At 35.2% G+C, this 13,192-nt stretch overlaps 1 protein-coding gene across 1 annotated transcript; it reads right to left on the reverse strand.

The window, feature by feature from the left end:
• Positions 1 to 5,641: 5,641 nt before the first annotated feature.
• LOC127177877 (class I histocompatibility antigen, Gogo-C*0101/C*0102 alpha chain) lies at positions 5,642 to 11,634 on the reverse strand. Its single transcript, XM_051130398.1, has 6 exons — positions 11,391 to 11,634; positions 8,570 to 8,845; positions 6,197 to 6,487; positions 5,973 to 6,098; positions 5,750 to 5,794; positions 5,642 to 5,655 (listed from the first exon to the last, which is right to left on the reverse strand). The coding sequence occupies exons 1-6, from the start codon at positions 11,632 to 11,634 to the stop codon at positions 5,642 to 5,644; spliced, it is 996 nt and encodes a 331-aa protein (XP_050986355.1).
• Between the last annotated feature and the right edge of the window lie 1,558 nt (positions 11,635 to 13,192).

The raw sequence follows: 13,192 nt of genomic DNA on the forward strand, positions 1-13,192 counted from the left end.
AAATCACTTAGTAATCCACAACCTTGTACTGAATGATTCCGTGTGAACGAATTGTTTGAATAGAAGACCACCTGCTGGCAGTTTAGTTTATTGCATTTTAGAAACATTTCATAATTGTATGTTGTATTAAAAAGTCATTAATCTCCTAAATATTTTGCAATTTAAACGCATTCGCGCTATCTCTGAGCTTCATTATACAAACTATGTAAATGCATCTAAATGCCACTTCAGAAGCAGCTTATGTTTCCTCTGCAGTACATCTTTATATCTTTGAAATATGGTTAAAATGTACCAGCAGAATTTGTAATAAAAATAATTATTAATTTCAGTTCTATTGAAACACGTTTAAATATACTATCATTAGGTATATAACCTTTAAATGTAATATCAAATATAGTAAAATTATAATGCATATAAAATTATAACCATGTTCTTGTTTCTTTATAAAGGCTAACCTCATTATTTAACCTATGGTCTCTGCTAGTAATTTCAATTGTCTTCTATGTCAATTTCTAGAAAAGCAAACCAAAATGAGGAAGAAGAAAGGCATCCGTGCATTCTTCCGCCGAACATGGAAGGCTGTAAAGCGTACAGTCCTCTGTTGCTACAGGGGCAACAAAGTGGCCCCAGAGCCAATCAGCCTCCAGCCAGAGGCTCAGCAAGATCCAGCCGAATCTCAACCAGGTCCATCCGGCCTCGGTTTAGAGTTAACGACTGACCCTGGCTCATCTGGTCTCAAGTCTGAGTTAACAGATGTCTCGGATCCAGTCGATCTCGCTTTTAAGCTAACAGATGTCCCAGGTCCATCCAGTGTTGAGATGACACTTACCACCGATCCAGCTGATCCTGAGCCTTCCTCTGTCTCAGATCCATCCAGTCTCAAGCTGACACCTGACAGCGATCCAACCAGTACCGAGCCGTTACCTGTACCAGGTCCATCCAGCCTTGAGCCAGTGGCTCCCCAAGATGTGGATAATCCCCAGCCAGGTGCATCCAATCCTGAGCTGAGTCCTCATACCGATCTGGTTGATTCTCAGCTGGTGTATGTCTTATGTCAGTCCAATCTTGAGACAACACCTGATCCTGATCCCGATCCTGATCCCGCGCCAGAACCTGTCCCAGGTCCATCTGGCCTTTATGCAGGGTTAACACCTGTTCCAGGTCCATCTGGTTTCGGTCCAGCTGTTGGTGAGGCTACTGTCATTATTATTACTCTGTCCCATTGTTATAGTGTTTTTTTTTTTTTCTCCCCACTTGTTATTCTTACTTTTCTCCATCTGTTTCACATTTGCATTTATGTGCCAGCCCTTGTCCAGTGTTCAACGTGTAGCGTGGCACATTAAGCATTTTAGTTTGATCTTATTTTCTTGATTCCATGGTTAAAAGAACTATTAGCTTATATGCAATAAACAAATCTCTGTAAAAGCTACATTCCATTAATTAATATCCTGACATGCAGCATACAAAATGTCTTATGGAGTTTGTGTACTAATTAAAGACAGTAGCAATATCATGTTATTTTTTTGTGTTTATTTATTTTTTACAGGATCATTTTTCTCCCTTTATGATGTGGGAGTGGCGCTGGGATCTGGAAATTATGGCACTGTGTATGAGGGGACTCGTAGATCCGATGGCCAGAAGGTAGAGCACTCTTGCTTTATTGATTATATGCTGAAAAAGAAATCCTTTAATACTCTACTATAAAATGCCAAAGTGTTAGAAGTGTTAGAATCTTTTCAATATTGTTTTCCCACATAATTTAAAAATGTTTATACCATCTTTAACTTTTTACAATTATTATTTAAATTCCAAATGTGGTATAAACATAATGTAAAGTGTGTAAAATATTCCCTGAATACATCCCAGAAATGAGTTCACTGGAGTGTACATTTATTTTTCAAGTTATTTTTCAAATATTATTCTTTTTTTAAATCATGAATATTGTAAAGATTTCTAGGAGTTACTCTATTTGACTTAAAACAATTTATAGACTGTCATATATACAAACATTGGAAGCTAATATATTTCTTCTCTTTGCAGGTTGCTATCAAATTTTTAACCAAGTCGGTGCAGGACTGCTTCACTTATATTGTAAGTGAGCAAGTTATTAAACATATAAGTGTATAATCAATATAATGTACAGGTTGGTCCAAAAGTCTGAGAGCATATTAAAGATCTGGGAATCTGAAGCATTTGAACTTGGAAATAAACAAGAAGTTTAAGTTTTTTAAAATGTAAAGCAAAAGACAGTTATTATGTAAAATGAAAATTAATAATAATATAATTGTTTAAAAATAATAATGTTTAATTAATCAAATAAGAAATTCTGAGGCATTGACCGTGATAATTCCTTTGTTCAGAAGGTCAAATTTCACAGTCTAACTTTTCACTTAATCTGTTCATTTTAAGTACGATTTTGTATTAAGTTAGAAATTAAGGCCAGATGGAACCATTTTACTAGTGATCTCAGACTTATACCCTACTGTATAAGCTAAATACACATGGTAGCCTTTATATATATAAATATTATTTTATTAAAAATTATTTTATTATAGCTAACTCTTTGCTTATCACTTTTCTCTAGCCTGGGTGTAAAAGACCTCTGCTTGCGGAAGTGGCTCTAAATCTGGTGGTGCGAGAGCCCCCCAGAAGCCCCTACATCGTCCAGATGTATGAGTGGTTTGAGCAGCATTATCGGTACATCTTGATTATGGAATATCCACATCCATGTGAGACTTTGCTCAGCTTGACCATGCGCAAAGGTTACCTAGAAGAAGCTGTGGCACGTGGCTTAATGCGCCAAGCGGTGCTCGCAGCAAAACACTGTCTTGACCGGGGTGTCTTTCACTGTGACATCAAGCCAGACAACATCCTGGTCAACACAGAGACAATGCAGCTCAAATTAATAGACTTTGGCTGTGGCAAACTCTTCAAAACTTCTGACTGTCAAGGTAAATTGACTTTTTAGGGCATTTACTGTAGTTCTGTTTTCTCTAATGTTACGTAAAATAGATTTAACTCTGAAAATCTCTTGTCTACATGAACAGAGTACAAAGAGTGCCCAGCGGTCAAAGCTACGGTCAGGTCTTTGGGTGCTTTGCTGTTCAGAATGTTGAATGGAATCTGCGTTGTCGACATGCAGATGATTCCCTCCTCTAATTTATCCAGTGGTAAGAAGACAGTAACACTGTTAAACACACAGCCTCAGCCATCTTAAGGAGTTCTCACCAACTTAAATATAAATCAAACAAGTGACAGAAAGTCTAAACACGATTAGATGTTTTGTAAACTCTATTTGAACTGAAAAGTGTAATACATAAGGACTGTCACAATATGCTGCAAATTCATACACAGACATATCAGAACATCCATGATAACATTTATGTGCCACATGATCATAAATTGCATACAGTGCATGACTAACCAGTTCTTTTTTGAAAACTTGTCCAGAATGCTGTGATCTGCTAAACCAGTGCAAGGGCAACAGCATGACTTTAGATGAACTCTTGGAACATGAGTGGTTTAGGAGGAGCTGAAGGAAGGATGGGAATATCACTCCGGAGTCAGGTAGTGTAATACAATATTTAAAAAAGGCAGATGACAGAAATTAGCCTCATGAAAGGCCAAGCAAATGCTATAGGATTTTTAATATATCAAATATTTAAAATTGTTATATTCAAAGTTGTATTACAAAATTCTAGGCCAGTTGATTAATTTAAAATAAATAAATTAATAATAATAATAATAATAATAATTTAATTATGAATATATGTTTACATTGAATCCCCAAATTAATGTGGAAAAAAGACAGCCTTTAACATATATTAGATTTTAAATATTTCTTTAATGCCATCTTTAGCCAGTGCTGATACTAATATTGATGCCTCTGTTATTTATTTTTTGTTCTCCAATTTCTGTGGATGAAATTGGTAATTATAGTTATTCAAGAGGCTTAAACTTAAACACTTTATTTTAATATTTTACAATAGTCACATTATAATAAATGTTACATTTAGCTTTTAAATAGAGTATTTGGTAATGTGCCTGTCTGTGTCAGTACTCTATTTCTAATTTCTGTGGATAAAATTAATTATAGTTATTCAACAGGCCTAAACTTAAAAAAAAACAAATGTTTAATACTTTGTTAATACTTCACAATATATTATAATAAATGTTACATTTAGCTTTTAAATAGCTGTCAATACTTTTTATTTTGCATACTCATGTTTACTGTAAATAAGTAATACAGTGTCTAGTTGGTACCAGTATTTTTATATAAGGATTGATTCTCTCAATACAATATCCATTACGCAATTATTCATACTTCTTTTCTAGACCAAACTGCAACCTGTTTTATTTAGGTGTTAAAAGATTAGGTTTTCCTTGTTATGTTACTTCTACTTACTATAGTAATAACTAAAAATTACAATGCAATTACGGTTGCATGCAACTAACCCTAAACCAAACCCTCATCCTAACCCTAACCATAAAGTACATGCAGTTAATTAAAAAAATTAAAAAAGTGTCAAAGTGAACAAATAGCAAGGAACTTGGACAAAATGGCAACTATTACGTTCAACAACTGACAAAGTAACATGGGAAACACAAGGGCTATGTATATACAAGGGGTAGGCCTAACAAGCTTAAAAAAGATAATGAGTTAACAAGACAAACCTAAAAATACTAGTAATCATAAACAAAAAGTACAAACATGGCACAGGAAACACTTCAACATAAAAGTCAAGACGTGAAACAAGTAAAATGTTACAATATTGCTTTAGCTAAAGTATTAGTTTCAGTATGTATCAATATGCAGCACCACTTTTATCCCAAATACAATATTTTTACAAATTTCTTCAGTTATTGAAAAGCTGTTGATGTAATTACCTTAAACAAAACTGAAAATCCATAAAAAAAAATATGTGCCTCAAAATAAACAAATCTCATTTGGTACATAAATATATAACATTTTAATAAATACTTAAAAGATTACAGGTTTAAAAAATAAAATAATCACTATAATGTGTTGAGTATCAAAATAAACAAAAAGAAAAAACTTATATTTCATATTACACCACAATAATTAAACTTAATTAAATCATATTTGCAATGTACTGCAAATCTAAATTTGTAAATAAAGCTCTGTAAAACACTATAAATGTGTCTCATTGTGGAATCAGGTGTTCTACACGTATTTGTGGTCTTCACATCCACTTGAACATTTGGGTCGAATACTGAAAATATGTCATGTAAATAAATAAACAGTCAAGTGTGGGTACTGGGACAGGCTCATATTTCCTGCATGGTGCATAGTGAAACATGAATGATTAGGACAGTGCTGTAGTGAGGTTTTGTGCCATCTAGTGGTTAAGAAGAAAATAAAATAAAATCCAAATTTTAGCCCAAAGAAACTTTACCGCCTGTTTAAATAGGGTACAATGGCCATAAAGTATTACCATTGTAGAAGGAGGACTTTATATTACTTGTTTCCACAATTCATTTGAAACTATACTGTATATGGAATTGAGTGTTAATCAGCCTCTTACTGAAATTACTCATGTATGCGCAGGTTATCGCATAGAAGACTCATCCCCCCAAATGTTTATTACCTTGGAATTTGAGGCTATATGTAGGCCAGTTTTCATGTATCTTGCGCTGAAAAAGAGAGAGACATTATAAATTTATAATATAAGATAAACAAGCATTATGGATTTGCACTTGTATTGCTGTGAATGTAATGTATACTCACTTGGAGTAGGGGAGTAATCACTCAGTGACATTCTGGAGTCTGATCCTGAGTAAGACAGAACTGACATCTTATACAAGAATGTAATATCTTGTTATTTATTCATCAGGTTTTCAGAAATCACTTTAAAAACTGGCAGAATTTGACAAAGATTGAACAATATTTCTTATAATGTAATACCATGAAAGTGTACTGTTATTTCCATTCAAACAGCAGTTAAATTTACCAGCAGCATGGCTTTTCCTCTTCCGTGTAATCAGTGCAGTTATTATAAGAGACACACATATCAACACCGCCAAACAGGTACAGGTAACCAACAAAGTATATAATCCCACATCAGTTTCTTCCAGATCTAAAAACAGAGAGGTTAATCAATCACTGAAATACAAAAAGAACTTTATTATATAAAAGGGGGGAACCTCATAAGACGTGACTGAATGTTTTCTATACCAAACATAATATCCAGTGTGTTGTCCAGACTCAGGTGATTTATTGCACAGCAGTAATTATGTCTGTCATGTAGTTCCTTAACACTGATCACCAAACTCTTCCTTATCTGGTATGTTCCATCTCCATTGGGCAGAAGGTCACCTCCCATGATTTTTCCAACAGCAGGTTGTCCGTCTCTGACCAGAGTCAGGTTAATGTGGCGGGGATAAAAACCAGTCACCAAGCATGTGATTTGAACCTCATGAGATGCTGTAAGCACCTTTTTAAGGAGTCTGACTGTAGGTTTCACTTAAAAAACAGGAGAGAAAAAATATTTAATTAATTGCATCATTCATTAATGTATGGTAACTGTAATTTAAATAGCAAGATAACAAGGTGATCTATTTGGTCATTTTAATTTGGCATGTCTCAAAAACAGAACAAAGAGAGCACATCTGAGGTTAGTGTCAGCCTCAGAGAAGTTTCTGACCCTTCTGATAAAGTGATTTTGTTTGGGTCAGCAACTTGCAGTACACGTGAAGAAGCACGAGAATGATTTCATTTGTTTTTTTACTTTGTGTTTTGCTCTGTATAATTCTGAATGGGCATGTATATTGTATAGTCAGGTTAAGGCAACTGGTATTGTGGTCTGTTGGCAGCTCTGTGTGGTCCTGTTTGGTATTTCAGCTTGACTTGTAGTTAGAAAGTGCTCTAAACAAATGTGACATTTATTTTTTCCTCACAGTTTTTGCTGTTGCACTATATGTATAAGAGATAATTCTAATAAACAATTTTAATTCACAATGTAGAGGCCAAGAACCAAGCACATTAAAATAATTTAATGCAAAGCTAACCGTACATTATCACGCTTATACCATGGTTATTTACCAGCATAGACAAGATAAAGCTGTTAATGATGTTTGCAGTGCAATATTTGACCGGACAGGTAAAAATGAAGGTTATTTTCATCAGTTACGGCTCGTTAGCTCTAGCATTCTGCCTGCTTCAAATTAGACACAGAGATCAAATAGTGTGGCAAGATCACATTTATTTGAATGAATTATAGCATTTAATGACGTTCCAAACCTGGTTTGGGAGGAACCTAATCATTCAGTCCTGTCAATCATCATTACGAGCCTACATAAGCAGCTCTCATTGCACCGTCCCAGCGTCACTTCTTCCGGCATCCCTCCACCTCCCCTTCTCCTCCTCTTTTTCTGTTATTCTCCCTCTGGGTAATATCGCAATGGGGGTTGAACTCGGCGCTCAAGCCAAGCCTCGGGTTCGAGCCTCCATTAAGGACAGCAAGCCAAGTTTATTTACCTGGATGGGCAGGCGAACTCGTGGAATTCAATTAATTATCAATCGAGAGAGAGAGAGGGGGTTGTGTATCAATTAAAGCAGCACATTAATATAGAACGGTGATTAAGCTGACTTGGAGCTACCTGTGCATTAAACAATTGTAATGCATACCTGCCAGCCAATCAGAATTGAGTATTCAGACAGACCCAGACCATAGTATATCATAAATTGTGGATTATGAAAATGTAAAAAAAAAAAAAAAAGTTTTAATTTATTTTAATATTCGCACAGAAAATGTACTTTTATAAGAATCATCCATAATCTTTGATAAAAACAATTGTTTTTATTTAAAATGTTTTAATATTTTTCCTTACACTGGGATGAATCATTCTGGGGTGTATGCTAAAATTGTTGGATGGCGCCCTACCGAGAAAATTTTCCACCAGTTGTCACTGTCTATCACCATACTCCTCATTCCTGCAGTGAGCATCCTGACATCTCAATCAGCTTTAAGCAAAGTGACACATCTCTGACACAATGAAGTCACTCCCCATGTTTCTCTTTCTTCAAATGAACTGTCACTACATAGTAAAAGTTTTTGGAAAGGACATCCAACTTTTAGTAATATATATATTTTTTTATAATTATTTAATGTGCTTTATATAATAATTCTACCTTTAATCTATTGCACATGAGCAATTTTAGTTGAACTTTTTTTCTTTTTTTCCAACTATATAAACTTCACAACTTTCACTTGCACTGATACAGCAATATAGTTTTCTTCTTTTAGTTGTCCTTTTTCATGGACAAGTATTTTTGCAAATGCATTAAAAATTTTCTTTGATCTCTTAATTGAAAGACTTTATTGTGGCACTTTTTTTATATATAATTAGTCTAGCAGTTTGTGTATTTGTGGATCAAAAGCAATCTTGGTGGTAGTTTTGACTCGAGAGGGCAATCGGCCTCAGGAACAGGGAGACCTTGACCACTGTCAGGTGACTCTGTGACTTTATAGCTTACACTAAAAACAGTGTACTGTAAATGTAATGCACTTCTTGTACTGTACTTAAACAGACAAGTTATCTCTAGCTTTCTGCAGAATGCTGCTTTTCTTTGTGTGCAAGTTCCTCCTCAACATTTTCAGGCAAATAGGATGATAAATATTGTCGTAAAGAAAATTTACATAAATCCTTTTTTGCTGGTCCCATGCACGTATTAATGAAAAATTAATCTGGAATATTTTTGTCTCTGTGTCGAAGGTAGCCCACTCTTTAATTTGCCCGTTGAACGCATCCCATGAGTAAATTAGACCCGGTTTGTCATTGTCCAACAGTTCACATCCAGCAAGCCTCTGATGTACATGTACACCTTCAAATAGAGAGAAAGAAAATTTATTTATTTACTTTTGCAGTCCCATTATATAAGCAGTTATGTAAGAACTGATTTCCTTACACAACAAATAGAGAATCAAACAGAATCAAACACACCTGAACCAGTTCTGCATGACACCGGCCCTCCAGAACCAAGTTTAGTGACCCCTGATCTATATCAATTACGCAGTAATATAATTATATAAAACATGCATAGACTGCAACACTTAGAAATAAATAAATAAATAAATAAATAAATACAATTCAGCAACTAAAAAGACTGATCAAAGTGTTATTCTCTATGGGTCTGTGAATTATTCTTACCAGTGACCTGAATTAATGCATTAATGATTAAACATTAAAAAGTACGTGTTCATTTGAAATGAGGCCTAACATGTACATACAGGGTAGGGTTGTGACGATGAGGAAATTTCCCCACCGGTTAATCGACATGTGACAACACCGGTAATACCGGTATCACCGTGGGGGTGGGGGTTTCCTCTTTTCCTCTTTTTTTCTGCGTTTAAATAGCTTATAAATCCGTGCGTATTATACTTTCACTTTCAGTTTTGCGGGAATTGGCAATTCGGCGTCAATTGTTTGAATGGACGACAACGAAAGTACAAAAAAAAAAAAAAAAAAAAAAAATTCACTGATATTAAACAGAACTTTTATTAACATAACGAAAAAAAAAACAACGCCATTCTCTTTCTGTAAATTCGACTCCTCTCGTTCTCCTCACGTGATAAATGAAATATGACGCAATGTAGCCATGTTCAGTTTTTAATTATAGTGCATGCTCTCGTCTTAAGTAAATTATTTAGAATTATATTTTCCATTTAATTCAAATAAATATTTAATAAAAAAACGAATACTTTAAAAAAAAAAAAAATGTGGGGACGGTGTCACGGTGGAAAAGTGATGTCACCGGTGTTGCGTCTTAAAACCGGTAACACCGTCAACACCGTCTATCGTGGCAAGCCTAATACAGGGGTTTGATAATGAAACTGAAACGCTATACAGGCCAGTAGAGCATCAATTTGTATTGGGAATGACAGATACAAGAGGGATTTTCAGCCATTTCTCTTGCAGAAGTGTGGCCAGGTCATTATGTGATGCTATCGGCACCACCTTCAGGGTACAATGTTTCAATCATTGGGTACACATTGTTCTTCAGAATGGTTCGGTAGTCCTTGGCAGGGATCCGCTCATCTAGCACAGTAGGGAATGCCATGATATTGCAGCCAAAGCCTTTAATGATGCACACTCGTGCTTTACTCTGGTGAATGGTCTGGATGGTAAGTCTTTTTGGGCCTTCCCCATACCGTAACTCTCCCAGATCCCACATTTTGTTTGTAGATGTGCCTACTATGCAAACTTCATGATTACGGTTAAATAACCCTAACTTCTGTAGTAAATTCTGCTAGTGGTGTAGAGCAAATCCTTGTTGTTAAGTAAACTTCAGCCGATTTACCATGTGCAGGGAGTTGAGAGCAATGAACACTATGTAGGGAGGGACCATGTCAATTGGAACACAGTTTATTCATGGAGCTCTCTTCTAATGAGCTGGTCATTTGAATCAGGTATGTTAAACCGCATATATATATATATATATATATATATGTACAGTACAGTGCAAAAGTTTTAGGCCACTAGTATTTTCACCAGCTAAAAAATGGTTTAAAGTAAGTCATTTCTATCTTTTGCTGTAGTGTGTCAGTAAAAAATATCGGTTTACATTTCCAAACATTCTGTTTGCCATTAATTGTAATAATCCAGTGAGATTTTTGTTTGCACAAGGAGTCTGACAACAGACAGTGCTCCACACTGATCTAATCTCATCATCATCCAGTCTTCCTGGAATGACATGAAGACACAGAACAAACTGAAACAGAGTAAATCCAGAAGAACTGTGGCAACGTCTCCAAGATGCTTCAAGAGACCTACCTGCAAAGCTACCTGAAAAATTTTGCGCAAGTGCACCTAGGGCAAAAGCTGCTGTAAACGCAAAGAATGGTCGCACCAAATGTTGATTTCATTTAGTTAATAGAAGGTAATTGATAAAGAAAATCTATTTATGACAGCATCCTCATTTTACAGCATTTTTACACAAGTGCCTAAAACTTTTAACAGTGCTGCAGCTTTGCAGGTAGGTTTCTTGAAGCATCCTGGAGACTTTGTCACAGTTCTTCTGGATTTAGTTTGTCTGAGTTTGTTCTGTTTCTTCATGTCATTCCAGACAGACTGGATGATGATGAGATCAGATCTCTGTGAGATCAGATCTCGCTGTTGTCAGACTCCTTGTGCAAACAAAAATCTCACTGGATTATTACGATTAATGGCAAAATGAATGTTTGGAAATGTAATCTGATATTTCCTACTGACACACTACAGCAAAAGACTGACTTTGACTTTAAACCATTTTTTAGCTGATGAAAATACTAGTGGCCTAAGACTTTTGCACAGTACTGTATACTGTGTGTATATATATATATATATATATATATATATATGAAAAATGAATGCGTACACTAGGAACTCACCATCGGAGAGATTAAGGTTGCTCTTCAGATAATGTGCTCGATCTTTTAAGTTGTAATACATATCACGAAATATAACCATGTCATCATTTTGCTCTTCATCATAGTGTTTGGAATCACTGTTGGAGTGACTTGCAGCTCTTTCCGTCACTGAGTCATAGTACCTTACTTGTATATCATCAACCATTCCCACAACAGTGAATTCTGGAAAAGGTGTCTGTCCAATTATATATGTTGCAAAATACATCAGTAAGTGAGAGTCTGTGGGTCATATGAGACTAAAAAGTAATAAGGCATTTTTAATGTGTTTTTGTATTTATGCAATGTAGGTAATCAGATTACATTTTGAAAGTAACAAAAGTATTAATTTCAGAAATTAAGTAACAAAAAAATTAAGGATTATTTCCGTTTATAGAACAATAGTTTGTTTTATTTGGTAGTGAAACTTTGAAGTAAAGCAGTGTTACCGAACACTTTCTGGTGAACATGCAGAAATAGTTTGCCCAAAAATTAATACTGTTATTTTATTTATTTATTTATTTATTTATTTATTTATTAAGTATATATTTAAATGCAATAGTTTTATGTAAAATACAGGCTGCAATATAAAGTGAAATTTTATCCAATATTAAAATAATTTTTGTGTCGCTGATGACAGTTATCAGTTGATCTATTTAAATCCAGAAAGAGGTTTACCTTATTATTTCCAGAGAAACTACAGTTTCTATAGGTTCCTATAGGTAAGTACAGTATAATCATATAGACCTTATGCCTCAAAGAAACAAGTTCATTCATAAATGTCTTATCTTAATACTATGGAAATACAAACCAGAAGACAGAACGGCAAGTGGACAGGGCTACATAAGGTTTACAGACTTTAATCATAGTAATCACTATAATCATAAATCAACATGTTCTCACTCCTAACTCACCACATGTTGATGATTGGTCAGGACCCCTTTGGCGTCACTTCTTGACGCTCAGGGTACCCCTTAATGTCATTTTTGACGTGCAGGGTCCTCCAGTACTTTACATAAGAAACCCAATGTGCTGACGTGGAAGGCGCTGGGAATTTTATCATCATGATTAAATTATATATTGGGCAATAATATTTCTATTATTGCATATATGTTTTGGTGTGATTTTTTTTTTTTTTCAATGCAAACAGTCACAACAGTTTCATTTATATTACACTATTTACATATTTAACCCAACCCCTGCCCCTAAACCTAACCGTTTGTCAACAAAACAAAGATATAACAGGCAGATACAACTATATTCTCCATTTGGCATCCTGTGTGCTCCACTTCAGTCTGTCTGTGCAAATTCTAAAAAATGCCACCAGAAAAAGCAAGCTTTGGTTGTGAAATGCTATTGGCTCTTGGGTGTCTCGTGACCGATTGCATCATGCTGTTGTGAAATGCCATTGGCTCTTACGTGTCTTGAGACCGATTGCATCATGCTAATGTTCGGGAGTATCTTTTCTAATGAGATGTGAGCGCGTTAACGGAGCGTTTATTGTCAGTTTTTGCAATAAATACCTGTGACTGTTCAGAACTGGGTAGGTTTAGGGTAGGGGTGGGGTTAGGTGCTTCAATGAAAGTATACATTTATATAAAATAATTTATATTTTTACAAATGCATGGAAACCATTAAAGTAAGACAAACAACTAAAAACAATGGAGGACCTGTGCATCGAAAAATGACGCTAAAGGGGTACCCTGAGTGTCAAAAAGTGACGCCAAGGGGTCCTGACCTTGGGAGTGAGAACGTGTTGCATAAATATATAGATAACTGCCCTGTAA

This window comes from Labeo rohita, chromosome 16 (assembly GCF_022985175.1).
Source record: "Labeo rohita strain BAU-BD-2019 chromosome 16, IGBB_LRoh.1.0, whole genome shotgun sequence".
Taxonomy (NCBI): Eukaryota; Metazoa; Chordata; class Actinopteri; order Cypriniformes; family Cyprinidae; genus Labeo; species Labeo rohita.